At 42.5% G+C, this 16,772-nt stretch overlaps 1 protein-coding gene across 1 annotated transcript in view; it reads left to right on the top strand.

Annotated features, from left to right (window-relative positions):
• The first annotated feature begins 4,390 nt into the window (after positions 1-4,390).
• The window catches only part of LOC139367468 (ras-related protein Rab-26), a 127,759-nt gene continuing 115,377 nt past the window's right edge, over positions 4,391-16,772 (top strand). Inside the window, exon 1 of the mRNA XM_071105681.1 lies at positions 4,391-4,916. Coding sequence (XP_070961782.1) covers positions 4,731-4,916 — 186 coding nt within the window. The 5' untranslated portion in view covers positions 4,391-4,730. The remainder of the gene's footprint in view (positions 4,917-16,772) is intronic.

Raw genomic sequence — 16,772 nt, 5'->3', positions numbered from 1 at the left:
TAAGCAAATCGTAGTAAGACGATCAAAAAATGTAAAATAATAATTGTCTAGTTGGACGATAAGACAACTTACAGCCAAGACCCAAAAACGGTGTGTGCAATGTTGAAAGTTTGCTTGGCATGAATGACGTTCAAAACCAACCAAAGGCTCCCAAAAATGTGTAGCCTGTCACGCCCTGGTCATAGAGAGGCTTTTTATTCTCTATTTTGGTTAGGCCAGGGTGTGACTAGGGTGGGCATTCTATGTCCTTTTTTCTATGTTTTTTATTTCTATGTCTTGGCCTGGTAAAGGGTAAGGGTACTTAGGTACCCTTTTCCCCCACCTGTTTTGTGGGAAGTTAACTTTGTCTTTGTTCAGGGCATATAGCCCAAAGCTTCACAGTTGGTTTTTTGTTCTTCGTTTTGTCGGCATCATTTTTAAATAAAGTTCAAATGTACGCTTACCATGCTGCACCTTGGTCCAGTCCTTCAGCCAGCCGTGACATAGCCTCCAAACATGTACTGTTTACTGGGTCGGTACAAACGGATGCAGTAAACAATAAACCAAAAATATTTTGAGTCACTGAGACACTATGTAAACAAACTTAATAGGTGAATGAGACAACCTGGAAACAAAGGAGTTAAACCTTAATACAATGAAAGTAAAATGACTGAATGCTTGTAAGGCAAGCACACTAGATGATCAAAACATTAGATTAAATAAGCCTGAATGGGTTGCCAATTCCCCAAATATACAAGAATAGTATGTTAAAACTAAACATAGTTAAATCACAGGTAGGCTACTTACTATCGACAGTTCGCAAGCGACAGTTGCTGATTTATGGGCAAGTTCAAGGCTTATAGTCTGTGTAGTCTTTACCATCATGAGAAAGCCATAAAGGTCTGGGAATAGCAGTTCATACTTCACACCTGGATGGTCCTGTAGCAGTCGTTTGGCCTGCCCGAAAGCTATGCGCTCCCTGGAAACAGTGGGGGAGTAGTCCTGGTAGATGGAGAAGCTCTGTCCTTGAAAGCTCAGAGTGGTATTGCGGGCTCGTCTGAGAATCTCCATCTTCTCATGGAAAAAGTGCACTCGAAGAATGATGTAACGGGGCCTCTCAGTGACCGGTGGGCACGATCAATCAGGAGCTTCTCATTCACGGCAAGAACATCCTTCTGCAGCCCAGAAACGAAATCCGAGGCATTTCCGCTGACTCTGGGACCGATACCAGGCTCAGGCTATTGCGGCGAGAGAATCCTTCTAAACTCACACAACTCTCCTGCACACTTTTCAGATCTGCAGCCAGGCGTTTCACATCAGGCTCCAAGGAGGTAGTTAAGTTGGAGACATTGGTAGGAGGTCTCCAGTGCTGCAATCGTTGTAGTGTGCAACTCTGTTGTTGTTTTGAGTGATGTGATTGCTGGCACCGTCTCGTTCCGCAAGATGGTTAGATCTGCTTTTAAAGTATCAGAAACCTCCTGTATTCGGGCCTCAGCCGTAGCAACAACCTCCGTTTTCATTTCAACTATCTCAGAGCGTAGTAGTTTGATGGCCTCAAGAATGTTCATTTCAACACGTCAGTCGCACATTGCGTCCTTCCAAACCCCCCCCCCCCCTCCCCACAAATTAACTTTTAACAAGGCACACCTGTTAATTGAAATGCATTCCAGGTGACTACCTCATGACACTGGTTGAGAAAATGCCAAGAATGTACAAAGCAAACGATTGCTACTTTGAAGAATCTTAAATATGAAATATATTTTGATCTGTTTTAACACTTTTTTGGTTACTACATGATTCCATAGGTGTTATTTCGTAGTTTTGATATCTTCACTATTATTCTACAATGTAAAAAATGGTAAAAAAATAAATAAATAAAAAACCTTTGTAGTGTGTATGTGACCGACCGACCAGTATCTTTGATGATAGTCCAGGAGCTGATCTATGCTGCTATGCCATTCATTGGGGCTCTGGCAAAAGACTTGGTCTGACTTGTTCAAACATCAACATAGTTACTGTTTGTGTGTCAGATATCATCTATTCTAACTGCCATTGGCAATAGAAGAGTGACTGTGTATATGTGTTCACAGATACCTGTATGGAGCCAGCACTTGGTAATGTGAGTCCAGACTGGCGGACGGGCTTGACGCTGATGGTTCTGAATAAATAGACACCTTGCACTCAGAAATACAATTATACAAGACAAATCTATAACTTTTATCATATTTTGTTATTATTCAATCGAATGGTACTCTCAATAGGGGGTGGACTGTGTATTCTTCAACCATATCAGGGAACTCCTGTCTTAGGCTATATGGTGTCCCGTACACCATACAGGTAGGTTTGACGACTGACATGCTTGGCAAGGTAACCCCAGCACCACCAGACAAAATGTTGATAGGTACAGTATCTCTGTTGGCTGGGGATAACAATAAAAGATAAAAGACAAATGTAATATTTTCACATTGTTATATTAGCAGAACACGGCGTCCACAGTATTATGTGAAGGATGGTTCATTCTACATGGAACTGTTACACTTGAAAGTTATCAACACACTTTTATAATACATAAGTTCAGCAATTGCATTCATTACTTCTGTAGGCTACTCTGTATGAGAAGAGGGCCATCCTCCTGCAGCTCACATCTGCCTGTAGTTCTTGGCCTGCTGGACCCATGAGGCCAACTCTGTCATGTCCAGGATGGAGTGTCATGCACTCCACCCCTCCTGCCACCTGACTGCACACGTCCATAATTTGTAATGCATTACATAGATGGAAAGGACTTTATCATCACCCACTGGCGACTTGGAAGACAGAACCTCGCCCAGAGAGCTGTGCACGGCAGTGTGTTAGACAGACAGAACCTCGCCCAGAGAGCTGTGCACGGCAGTGTGTTAGACAGACAGAACCTCGCCCAGAGAGCTGTGCACGGCAGTGTGTTAGACAGACAGAACCTTGCCCAGAGAGCTGTGCACGGCAGTGTGTTAGACAGACAGAACCTCGCCCAGAGAGCTGTGCACGGCAGTGTGTTAGACAGCCAAATCCTTAGATTTGTGCAAATAGACCATAGAAATTCCATTCTAGTTCTGGTTAGACAGCTGAAGTTGTGCTCGACACACAACGGATTTTGATTTGTTAGGTAAAGTGTAGGCATACTGTCTTTATAAGCACATCAATACGACATTTACAGCAATATGTTTTGTCTTTGTAACAAACACAATTCAATTTGATTGTTTTGTATTTTGGGGGATGTAGCTACACTCAAACTGGGTGACGTTTGTGCAATGTCCACATGTAGTCTACACTAGAGCCTGTAGGGATAATAACTCTGGCATTTGTCTCTGGGAAAGCTCTAACAGCAGATATAAGCAGAGACGAAACTAGCCAGTTATAGAATATTGCATTGTAGGACCGCTAAGCTGACCACAGGCATTCAACTCACAGTAGTTGATATCGTTTCTATGGTCAAATGTATTTACAGGTGAGGAAATGTTGACAGTAAGTTGCAAGCTACTTTTGTAGCAAGGCGTTTAAAAAAAATAAGTGTCTTATGAAATACATTCCAAATGCTGGCTCTTGCTATCCTACCATAACTGATTTGATAGCGAAATATCAGCTAGATAGGACAGCCAGCTGCAGCTTTCACCAAGCTATGTTAGCTGCTGTCAGCTTGTCTAAACAGAAGGTCAGCGCAGGCTTTAGCCTAGACACAGACCTGAATTAGCTGACCATCTTGAGATGGCGATTCAGTCACAAGGGGAGAAGTCCTCAACTTCAAAGCGTTGTTCTCTCCATAGAAAAGCTAGCTTAGTGTACCTCGCTGTCAGTAAGGTACTCATGACTGCACTTGTTTGCTGTGATTGAATGGCCAAGAAACACCCTGAAGACAACTCTAGTTTGCCTTCAGTTATTGCTGCTAGCGTTTCATAACGAGCATTGATGAAAAACTAGGCCAAATCAGGAAGTTCAGTCGCCCTTTAAAGTAGTCTGTCAAAGTAAAGTGACTATTCAAGAAGAAAACAATTGGCTGGGAAAATGCAACTATCCAGTTTTTGTTTCACCTTTACATAACTGTCTATAAAAGATATACAGTGAGCTCCAAAATAATGGGACAATGACCGATTCAGATTATTTTGTGCCCAATAGAAATGAATGGTAAATAATGTGGATCTGTTGTGGTGAGCACCAAATATGTGATTATCAATTTTTATGTGTGGTGTTTTTGCACATCATATAATCTTACTTACAAGGCTATCACTAACTACTGTAAACCCCAAAACAACCCACTGTATCTTTAAACGCACCAACACTCCCACAAGTAGTAACGACGCTCCCCTGCTACGCGCAATGGGCACTAAACGCCTAGTGTGCTAGTACCTTTTATTGGTGTGAACCGTGCGCGCCACGGTTTGTACACGTAGTGCTATTGAGGGAGAGAGCGCGAGAGAGAGCTGTCAAGAGTCTGTTTAGATGTCTGCACAGTTTGAGCTGGCAGGGGATTTACTCACCAATTTCCAACGGACAAGGAAAGCTATAAACTCGCACATGCGCATATCGAAAAATCGACGCGGATATGTAGCCTACATTCATGATTTTTACGCACAGGTGAAAAGTAATGTTTTTCTTATCGTAGATTATCCAAAGAACATAGGATAGTGATATAGTCTCAGATCAGTGAACATCATATTTATAGCCTAGTTATTGCACAAATAATTATAGACAACACGCGGGAACACCGTTAACAGTGAAACATGTCCAGGAAAAAGACCATGAAAGGCAAGGGGAGCTCCAAAAGCTCGACTTCATCTCCCAACAACAACAAAGACACCGGGAAAAGTGGGAGAGGGATCGGAGCCTCGGCCCCATCCAACGGAGTGGTCTATCCGAGCCGCCCCTCGCTCAGCAACAGCGGGGAGTTTTATGATATCGCTTTTAAGGTAAGACTTTTTACGCACACCATATTGTCAATACTCTCCAATCTCCAGTTGGTCATATCAGTCTCAAATGTGCAACTTCAATGCTGATGTGCCACGCTGGCTACAGTGACAGGTGCATGCATATATGCTATTTCTTCAGGTCTGTCCATTGACAGGATCTCAGGGCAATTCGTATTTTTCTGTATGTACATCTGTGTCACTCCATTTAGTTACCTTAGGTTACATTATGAATGGAATAGCCGTCGTACAATAGCATACGAATTATAGGATTTATAGTATCATACATATTACCCGGTCGTACAATAGCATACGAATTGGATGAAGTACTCTTCCTCTTGGATAATTAATGGTATTAGACATTTCTATCTGAGACCAGGTTGCTTGTTCCGTGTAATAACAAGGGAGAATTATTGGGAGAATTTATGTTGGCGGCTAGGGACCTCAACTGAAGGTCTCCTAAACAAAACATAATGCATCCCCCTCCCCAAGTTAAACATATTTTCACATGACCCCACCCCACAAAATTAACTCTAAATAATGTTTACGCTCACACAAAAAAAAAACCTGTAGTGTGTTTACAAATGTGAATATCGACTTTGTTACTTCAGCATGCTTTTGTGGCACTGTCGATGCCACGCAGGGCTACGGGCCAGAAGGTTGAAGGTTCGCTGACCACCACGGACGAGCTCACTCATTCTCCCTACCTGTTTCATTAGGCCTACACTACGACCAGAGTTGGCTACAGACAATGACCAGCTACGGGGAAATCAGATATTCAACATTTTGATGCCATATTTATAATTACAGTTAATAAAATATATGCTACACATTTTCCACCAGCAGGTTTCTGTGCCAATGCACCACATGGTTTGCGTTTTCAACACCACAATAAATAGACTGTCAATCTCGACAAACAAAAATGCATCACTACCTAATTTGTAAGGCTACCCAGTGTCAAAGGCAGTGGCTTGCCAATCTCCAAGTGTCATAAAACGTTTTGGTGTTTTGTAACAGATGTCTCTTTCCATTTATCAAATGGCCACTGCATTTGGATTGATTGATTTTATTTGTCAGTAAAATCAAATCAAATTCTGTTTGTCACATGCACCAAATACAACAGCTGTAGATCTTACAGTGAAATGGTTACTTACAAGCACTTTACCAACAATACAGTTCAAGAAATAGAGTTAGGAAAATATTTACTAAATTAACTAAAGTAGAAAATCAAATCAAAAGTAACAATAACATAACAATACCAAGGCCATGTGCTGGGGTAAAGTGACTGCATAGAGAGTAGCAGACGTGTAAAATCAAGGGGGGGGGTGTCAATGTAAATTGTCCAGGTGGCCATTTGATTAATTGTTCAGCAGTCTTATGCCTTGGGGGTAGAAGCCGTTAAGGAGCCTTTTGGACCTAGACTTGGCACTCCGGTACCACTTGTTATGCGATAGCAGAGAGAACAGTCTATGACTTGGGTGACTGGAGTCTTTGACCATTTTTGGGGCCTTCTGATGTCGAGCAGTTGCCATGCCAGGCGGTGATGCAACCGATCAGGATGCTCTCGATGGTGCAGCTGTAGAACTTTTTGAGGATCTGGGGACCTATGTCAAATCTTTTCAATCTTCTGAGGGGGAAAAGGTGTTGTCGTGCCCTCTTCACACCTGTCTTGGTGTGGTTGGACCATGATAGTTTGTTGGTAATGTGGACACCAAGAAACTCTCGACCCGCTCCACTACAGCCCCTTCAATGTGAATGGGGGCATGTTCGAGCCTCCCCAAAACCAACAGGTTTGTTGTCCTGGCACCACACTGCCAGGTCTCTGACCTCCTCCCTATAGGCTGTCTCATCGTTGTCGGTGATCAGGCCTACCACTGTTGTGTCATCAGCAAACTTAATGATTGTGTTGGAGTTGTGCTTGGCCACGCAGTCGTGGGTGAACAGGGAGTACAGGAGGGGACTAAGCATGCACCCCTCTGCGTCAAGCACGATGGGATTCGATGAACTATTAACATCCGTTGCTGTATCAAAAGGGGTGATGACCTAATGATTAGCATTTTGGAAAACATTACATCCTAAATGACGTTCTTTTCATCATTGCTATACAAACAAGGCTGATTTCAGCGACAATTTTGCTGTTTGAACACATTTTGTGTAGCTAATGAAAACATTACTTCGAACTACATTTGCATACCTTTTTAACATTACAACATGAAATCCCTGTCTTAAACGTTGCTACGTTTCAGATATGGCAAAGAAAACATGTAATCTGCACGACACATGAAAGTTACTTACCGTAGCTGTCTTTGTGGTCTGTATCTACACTGAAATAATATCATTTCACTACTCCTCTATTATGATAATTATTTTTCTCTCGCATAGCTCATTAGTACACCCTTGTAGTTGAATAAATTGTAGGTCCTAGGATACAACAATGAATAATGTGGAACGAATAAATACCATCAAAAGATACCTTACAACTTACAATAATCAACAGCTTGTGAAACAGCTGTGAAAAACAACCTGGCAATATCTAAGATTTTAATACACAAACTGTGATCGTTTTTGGTACAGTTGTGTCATGAATTTATTTTCACAATTTTTTTTGTACAATCACATGTCAATCAGACTAAAATACTGAATTCTGGTGTGTGGAATATAGAGGTTGCGGTTGCTGTGTGGGTGGGCGGTTCTGTCTGTCACTTGTTCTCAACAGGCAGCCAGTCTTGGAAGGGGGACTTGAAGAAGGAGACTGCAAAGTCCAGGCACTGCAGCTCTCTTTGTTCTGAGTGTTTGCAGTGCTAGTGTTTTTACTTAATCTGTGTATCTCACAGAGAAAAACAACTTTCTTAGCAGATAATGACCACATGACAACAGTAGTTGTAGATTATGTGATGAAAAGTTGGAGGGTGGTTGGTAATAGAGGACATTGGGTGGATCCACATCTGGGTGTTGGGCAGAACCCCTAGCTCCTGGAGAACAGAAGCAGAGTTAAAAGGAACAGGGTAGGAGACAGAGATGTAAACAACCAAACACAGGTTACACTTTACTGTGAGAATTTGATGGATTAGTGCAGTGTTATAAATGGGAGATATGTACTTTAACACTTTTAGAAGGTATAGCCTAACTCAAGCTGGTCCCCCTCCGACTCAGAGCACAGAGAATTAGACTGATCAAAACTGACTGGTTCTGGTGGATGGGATACCTCCTGAGGGGCTCAGACAGTCGATGGTCCTAAAGTAATTTGGAGAGGTAAATTAAAGAGGTACATTTTTCATAAGCTCAGCATAACTATCATTTCTTGCCTTCTCAAATGTCACTCAAACCTAACGCACTTTGTCTATTGGGCTTCACTGAAGTGTAGCGCTTCAGGGCATTCAGTGGTCGACCGTCCCAACTGCTCCAACTGTAGAAGATTGTTGGCTTCCACCGAGGTAACATTGGGAAGACAAAGATAAAAAATATAAGTGTTAGGGAAACTGAAACTAGCTTCAGGTTATCTTGTGTGCAAATGCAAATAGTTCTCTGATATTTTTTATATTCACTTTAACAGATGGTGAGCCCAGCTAGGAGCGAAAGAGGAGTGAGGTTTACCAGGTCTCGCCTTCCTTTCGTCCCTCTTCCAAACCAAGTCATTCGCCCGGATGTCATAGCACTTGGTTCCCTTCTTGATTCTGCTCCATCCTCAATTGGATTAAGAGCTAGGCTTTGACTAGGCCATTCCAATACATTTTAAATGTATCCCCTTAAGCCACTCAAGTGTTACTTTAGCAGTATGCTTACGGTCATTGTCCTGCTGGAAGGTGAACCTTCGTCCCAGTCTCAAATATCTGGAAGACTGAAACAGGTTTCCCTCAAGAATTTCCCTATATTTCACGCCATCCATTATTCCTTCAATTCTGACCAGTTTCTCAGTCCCTGCCGATGAAAAACATCCCCACAGATGATGCAGTCTCTATTGCACTCCACACTGCCCTTTCCCACCTGGACAAAAGGAACACCTATGTGAGAATGCTACAGCTGACGTTCAACACCATAGTGCCCTCAAAGCTCATCAATAAGCTAAGGAACCTGGGACTAAACACCTCCCTCTGCAACTGGATCCTGGACTTCCTGACGGGCCACCCCCAGGTGGTAAGGGTAGGTAACAACACATCCACCACGCTGATCCTCAACACAGGGGCCTCTCAGGGGTGAGTTCTCAGCCCCCTCCTGTACTCCCTGTTCACTCATGACTGCATGGCCAGGCACAACTCCAACACCATCATTAAATTTGCAGATGACACAACAGTGGTACGCCTGATCAGCGACAACAATGAGACAGCCTATAGGGAGGAGGTCAGAGACCTGGCCATGTGGTGCCAGGACAACAACCTCTCCCACAAGACAAAGGATATGATTGTTGACTACAGGCAAAAGAGGACCGAGCATGCCCCATTCTCATCGGTGGAGCAAGTTGAGAGCTTCAAGTTCCTTGGTGTCCACATCACCAGCAAACTAACATGGTCCAAGCACACCATGACAGTCATAAAGTGGGCACGACAAAACCTATTCCTCCTCTGGAGACTGAAAAGATTTGTCATGGGTCCTCAGATCTTCAAAAGGTTCTATAGCTGTACCATCGAGAGCATCCTGACTGGGTGCATCACTGTCTGCTATGGCAACTGCTGAGCCGTAAGGGGTAGAGAGGGTAGTGCGAACGGCCCGGTACATCACTAGGGACAAGCTTCCTGCCATCCAGGACCTCTATACCAGGCAGTGTCAGAGGAAGGCCCTAAGATTTGACTAAGACTCCAGCCACCCTAGTCATAGACTGTTCTCTCTGCTACCGCATGGCAAGCGGTACCGCATGGCAAGCGGTACCGCATGGCAAGCGGTACCGGAGCACCAAGTCTAGGTCCAAGAGGCTTCTAAACGGCTTCTACCCCCAAGCCATAAGACTCCTGAACATCTAGTCAAATGGCTACCCAGACTATTCGCATTGCCCCCCTCCCCTCTCCACACCACTGCCACTCTCTGTTGTCATCTATGCATAGTCACTTTAATTAACTCTACCTACATGTACATAGTACCTCAACTAACCGGTGCCCCCGCACATTGACTCTGTACTGGCAACCCCCTGTATATACAGTGCCTTGCGAAAATATTCGGCCCCCTTGAACTTTGTGACCTTTTGCCACATTTCAGGCTTCAAACATAAAGATATAAAACTGTATTTTTTTGTGAAGAATCATCAACAAGTGGGACACAATCATGAAGTGGAACGACATTTATTGGATATTTCAAACTTTTTTAACAAATCAAAAACTGAAAAATTGGGCGTGCAAAATTATTCAGCCCCTTTACTTTCAGTGCAGCAAACTCTCTCCAGAAGTTCAGTGAGGATCTCTGAATGATCCAATGTTGACCTAAATGACTAATGATGATAAATACAATCCACCTGTGTGTAATCAAGTCTCCGTATAAATGCACCAGCACTGTGATAGTCTCAGAGGTCCGTTAAAAGCGCAGAGAGCATCATGAAGAACAAGGAACACACCAGGCAGGTCCGAGATACTGTTGTGAAGAAGTTTAAAGCCGGATTTGGATACAAAAAGATTTCCCAAGCTTTAAACATCCCAAGGAGCACTGTGCAAGCGATAATATTGAAATGGAAGGAGTATCAGACTACTGCAAATCTACCAAGACCTGGCCGTCCCTCTAAACTTTCAGCTCATACAAGGAGAAGACTGATCAGAGATGCAGCCAAGAGGCCCATGATCACTCTGGATGAACTGCAGAGATCTACAGCTGAGGTGGGAGACTCTGTCCATAGGACAACAATCAGTCGTATATTGCACAAATCTGGCCTTTATGGAAGAGTGGCAAGAAGAAAGACATTTCTTAAAGATATCCATAAAAAGTGTCGTTTAAAGTTTGCCACAAGCCACCTGGGAGACACACCAAACATGTGGAAGAAGGTGCTCTGGTCAGATGAAACCAAAATTGAACTTTTTGGCAACAATGCAAAACGTTATGTTTGGCGTAAAAGCAACACAGCTGAACACACCATCCCCACTGTCAAACATGGTGGTGGCAGCATCATGGTTTGGGCCTGCTTTTCTTCAACAGGGACAGGGAAGATGGTTAAAATTGATGGGAAGATGGATGGAGCCAAATACAGGACCATTCTGGAAGAAAACCTGATGGAGTCTGCAAAAGACCTGAGACTGGGACGGAGATTTGTCTTCCAACAAGACAATGATCCAAAACATAAAGCAAAATCTACAATGGAATGGTTCAAAAATTAACATATCCAGGTGTTAGAATGGCCAAGTCAAAGTCCAGACCTGAATCCAATCGAGAATCTGTGGAAAGAACTGAAAACTGCTGTTCACAAATGCTTTCCATCCAACCTCACTGAGCTCGAGCTGTTTTGCAAGGAGGAATGGGAAAAAATGTCAGTCTCTCGATGTGCAAAACTGATAGAGACATACCCCAAGCGACTTACAGCTGTAATTGCAGCAAAAGGTGGCGCTACAAAGTATTAACTTAAGGGGGCTGAATAATTTTGCACGCCCAATTTTTCAGTTTTTGATTTGTTAAAAAAGTTTGAAATATCCAATAAATGTGGTTCCACTTCATGATTGTGTTCCACTTGTTGTTGATTCTTCACAAAAAAATACAGTTTTATATCTTTTTGTTTGAAGCCTGAAATGTGGCAAAAGGTCGCAAAGTTCAAGGGGGCCGAATACTTTCGCAAGGCACTGTATATTGTTTTTCACATTTTTACTGCTGCTCTTTAGTTATCTGTTACTTTTATCTCTTATTCTTATCCATATTTTCTGAAACTGCACTGTTGGTTACGGGCTCATAAGTAAGCATTTCACTGTAAGGTCTACTACACCTGTTGTATTCGGCGCATGTGACTAATAAAATTTGATTTGATGCTGCCACCACCATGCTTCACTGTGGGGATGGCATTCTCGGTGTAATGCGAGGTGTTGGGTTTGCGCCAGACATAGCATTTTCCTTGATGGTCAAAAAGATACATTTTAGTCTCATCTGACCAGAGTACCTTCTTCCGTATGTTTGGGGAGTCTCCCACATGCATTTTGGTGAACACCAAACGTGTTTGCTTATTTTTTTCTTTAAGTAATGGGTTTTTTCTGGCCACTCTTCTGTAAAGCCCCGCTCTGTGGAGTGTACGGCTTAGAGTGGTCGTATGGACAGATACTCCAATCTCCACTGTGGAGCTTTGCAGCTCCTTCAGGGTTATCTTTGGTCTCATTGTTGTCTCTCTGATTAATGTCCCCCTTGCCTGGTCCATGAGTTTTGGTATTCTTTTCATTTTTTATAATGGATTTAATGGTGCTCCGTGGGATGTTCAAAGTTTCAGATATTTTTTTTATAACTCAACCCTGATCTGTAGTTCTCCACAACTTTGTCCCTGACCTGTTTGGAGAGCTCCTTGGTCTTCATGGTGCCACTTGCTTAGTGGTGTTGCTGACTCCGGGGACTTTCAGAACAGGTGTGTATATATACTGAGATCATGTGACAGATCATGTGCCACTTGGATTGCGCACAGGTGGACTTTATTTAACTAATTATGTGAATTCTGAAGGTAATTGGTTGCACCAGATCTTATTTAGGGGCTTCGTAGCAAATGGGGTGAATACATAAACACGCACCATTTTTCTGTTTTATTATTATTATTATTATTTGAAACAAGTAATTTTTTTCCATTTCACTTCACCAATTTGGACTATTTTGTGAATGTCCATTACATGAAGTCCAAATAAAAATCATTTTAAATTACAGGTTGTAATGCAACAAAATAGGAAAAACGCCAAGGGGGATGAATACTTTTGCAAAGCACTGTATACAATTGCATTGTTTACCTCAGTCGACAGCTGCGGCTCCCGTCCGTACTCGGTGGAGGCCTGGATGCTGCTATTGTGTGCAAAGAGAATTACCTTCAGGTAGTTCTCCCACCCTTCCTGGTACCAATCAAGGGACTTGCCCATGGCAGTCTTGAGGGTCTGGTTGGTCCGTTCACCAAACCTGGAGGAGGGGGTAGGAAAGCGATATCTATTGAGAATGTAAGATATTGAAATATGTCTGATTATGTTCCATGGAAAACAAAAACCAATTGTAAAAAATAAATACAACAAACCATTGGTGACAGAATATGACCTATAACATTCGTACCTTGTTCATGACCTCGGTAACTCAAGATGACCTCCGGAGAACCGTGGGGGTTGAAGATGTCTACCATCGCCTTGGAGGTGGCCTCGCCAGTCTCGTCCTTGATGGGTGTCATACAAAACTAAAATATATTTTAGGTTCCAAGCACCCTTTTTAGTGGGTTATGGAGGGAATTTACAGTTATGCACATACTCTTCCTTTACTGACCTTAATGTGTATTGCCTCCACCCACTTGGTAAAGTGATCGGTTGCCGTCAGACACCAGCTGTTGCCATTCCTGGATTTCGTAAAGGGTCTGATGTGGTCCACCCCTAACATTTAAAGTGTTAGAGAGAATATTACTTATCTGTATCTGTATCTGTGTCGTACGGTAAACAGATTTTCATGTTTGTAAGGCTACTGACACACACATTCTATAATACTGAACTCTGCTGTGGTCAAATAAAGCAACCATTACAAAACAACTTATCAAGGCAAAATTTGAATTGAGACACTTACCGATCATGTGCCATGGTGAAACAACTTTGATGGGCTTCAACTCCGGAACAATAGTCTTCGCCCTCTCAAACTTCAGGCAGGCTAGACAGGGTACTGACCTTTAATCTCTTGAAGCTAGGGGGCACTATTTTAATGTTTGGAAAAATAACGTTCCCAAAGTAAACGGCCCATTTCTCATGACCAGATGCTAGAATATGCATATAATTGACAGATTAGGATAAAAAACACTCTAAAGTTTCCAAAACTGTCAAAATATTGTCTGTGGGTATAACATAACTGATATTGCAGGCGAAAGCCTGAGGAAAATCCAATCAGGAAGAGCCTCTTATTTTGAAACCTCTGTGTTCCTATGCGTGCCTGAGCCATTTAAAGGGATATCAACCATATTCCTTTTTCTGTGGCTTCCCTAAGGTGTCAACAGTCTTTAGACATAGTTTCAGGCTTTTATTTTGAAAAATGAGCGTGAAGGATCACATTGCGTAAGTGGAGAGGTGGGGGCTCTCAGAGTGAGATGGTGCGCAATTGAGTGAAGTGGCCATTGTTCCTCCCGCTGTAATGGAAAAAGCTACACACACGGTTGATATATTATCGAATATATGTTTTAAAAACTACCTGAGGAATGATTATAAAAAACGTTTGACAGGTTTTTGTGGACATTATGAAGACTATTTGGAAAATCCGTCTGCGTTGTTGTGACCGCTCTTTCTTGTGGATTTCTGAACATAACGCGACAAACAAACGTCGGTATTTTGGGTATAAATATTTATGGAACAAAAGGAACATTTGCTGTGTAACTGGGGGTCTCGTGAGTGAAAATATCCGAAGATCATCAAAGGTAAACGGTTAATTTGATTGCTTTTCTGATTTTCGTGACCAAGCTTTCTGATGCTAAGTGTACATAACGCTATGCTAGGCTATCGATAAACTTACACAAACGCTTGGATTGCTTTCGCTGTAAAGCATAATTTCTAAATCTGAGACGACAGGGTGATTAACAAAAGGCTAAGCTGTGTTTCAAAATATTGCACTTGTGATTTCATGAATATGAATATTTTCTAGTAATATTATTTGACTGTTGCGCTATGCTATTCAGCGGTTGCAGACGAAAATTATCCCGCTACAGGGATTGGTAGCGTCAAGAAGTTAAGAAAAAAGTGACAAATTTAAACATTGTGTGCTCTCTGATATGACATTCATTGAAATCATAATCATTTCAGATATAATAGAATGTGATTGATAAACAAAAGGTTATTTCACTTGCCCATCTGTCCACCTCCTTGACAATTCCCATCAGAAGGAGCGTAGGTTGATTTTGGCAATCATGCGCTTCTCTCCGAAATGGCCAGCATGCATCTCGGTCAGCATGGCCTCCTTCTCCTCCTAAGTAAAAACCACCCTCCTGTGTGACTGGCCATCCTTCCCCCATAGGTAGAAATGATTTCCTAACAAGTTGGAAGACCGCTTTACGGTCAGATGCCGAGCAGCATCGTCACCGCCTGGTATGGCAACTACTCGGCATCTGACCATAAGGCATTACAGAGGGTAGCGCATACAGCCCAGTACATCACTGGGGACAAGATTCCTGACATCCAGGGCCTATATACCAGGCGGTGTCAGAAGAAGGCCCCAAAAATTGTCAGACTCCAGTCACCCAAGTCATAGACTGTTCTCTCTGCTACCGCAGGTGGTATCAGAGCGCCAAGTCTGGGACCAAAATACTCCTTAACAGCTTCTAACCCCAAGCAACAAGACTGCTGAACAATTAATCAAATGGCTACCTGGACTATTTACATTGACCCCCCCCCCCCCCCCGGCGCTGCTACTCGCTGTTTATTATCTATGCATAGTCACTTTACAAATTACCTCGACTAACCTGTACCCCCACACGTTGACTCTGTACCGGTACCCCTATATATAGCTTCGTTATTGTTATGCCATTTTCTTGTGTTACTTTTTGATTGTATTTTTATTTAGTCAAATTTTCTTATCTCCATGTCTAGAAATGCATTGTTGATGAAGAGCCTGTAGCATTTTCCTTGTTATATTTGGCGTATGTGACAAATAAAATTTGATTTGAAGAGTTGTTGAAAGTCTCAAGTACATTTGCATTGCAGTCTTTCTCTCTGTTTCTCTCTCTCCACCTCTCTGTCTGTCTTCCTCTCTCTCCACCTCTGTCTGTCTTCCTCTCTCTCCCTCACTCACTTTCATCCTTTCTCACCCCCCCCTCTCTGTGTCTGTCTAGCGAAGACACCTAGTTAAGGGTATTTGGAATTACCATAAATGCTTACACCTATCCATTTGATTGATCAGGTGGCTGGAATGGAGTCAATTGAATGGTATCAACCACATGGAAACCATGTGTTTGATACCATTCCATTTACTCCAGTCCAGACATTATGAACCATCCTCCCCTCAGCAGCCTCCACTGAACTATATGTATGTAGCTAGCAACTCGCTAGATGGAATAGTTCGAAAATGGTTGTTGAAAAAATGGTTGTACATAGCTAAATCAGTCCTGTTATCTAATAGAAGTTAAGTGCTTAAAGTTACCCTGAATTGTGAATTTCTCTGAAATTTGCCCCTCTGGTCGAGATCAGTGGTGTCTTGGAAAGATAAAAGAAAATATCCTCGAGGGATGCCATTAAAGTGAAAGTTACATACAAACAGAAAGCTACAATAACAGTTAACGTGAACTCACCCCATTCCGTACAAATGTGCGCAACCGCAACATTCAAACTAAGCTACAAAGAAAAGTAATGGGACTGTAGCGACTGTGTTGACTTCAACATCGTGGGTGTGAACTACGTTTCTATTCAAGCGTTGATCTATAGTATTGTTGAAAAAATGGACCCTCCGTTACATCGTGACGTGTCGTAAAGTACAGCACGCATAAAGCAACTATTTCTGTCTTACAATCTCTCTCCATCAGGTGTAGCACTTCTCTCATCCTTTAAAAACAAGAAATGGACAGTGACGGGGTTAAGGGGGGGATACCTAGCCATTTTTTGCGTTATCATTCTCAAAGCCACTGTTAACTTCTAAGATCACTTTAGCACCGCCCTAAAAACCCGATTCAAATTCGACACAAACCTTTAAATACGTATGTAATGACACATTATATAAACTCTTTAGTGTTTTATTTACATTTTAGAGGCGATAAGGTGATAAGTTGGA

This window comes from Oncorhynchus clarkii, chromosome 16 (genome assembly GCF_045791955.1).
Source record: "Oncorhynchus clarkii lewisi isolate Uvic-CL-2024 chromosome 16, UVic_Ocla_1.0, whole genome shotgun sequence".
Lineage (NCBI taxonomy): Eukaryota > Metazoa > Chordata > Actinopteri > Salmoniformes > Salmonidae > Oncorhynchus > Oncorhynchus clarkii.
Note: the sequence above shows the minus strand (reverse complement) of the source record. Positions and strands in the feature narration are given on the sequence as shown.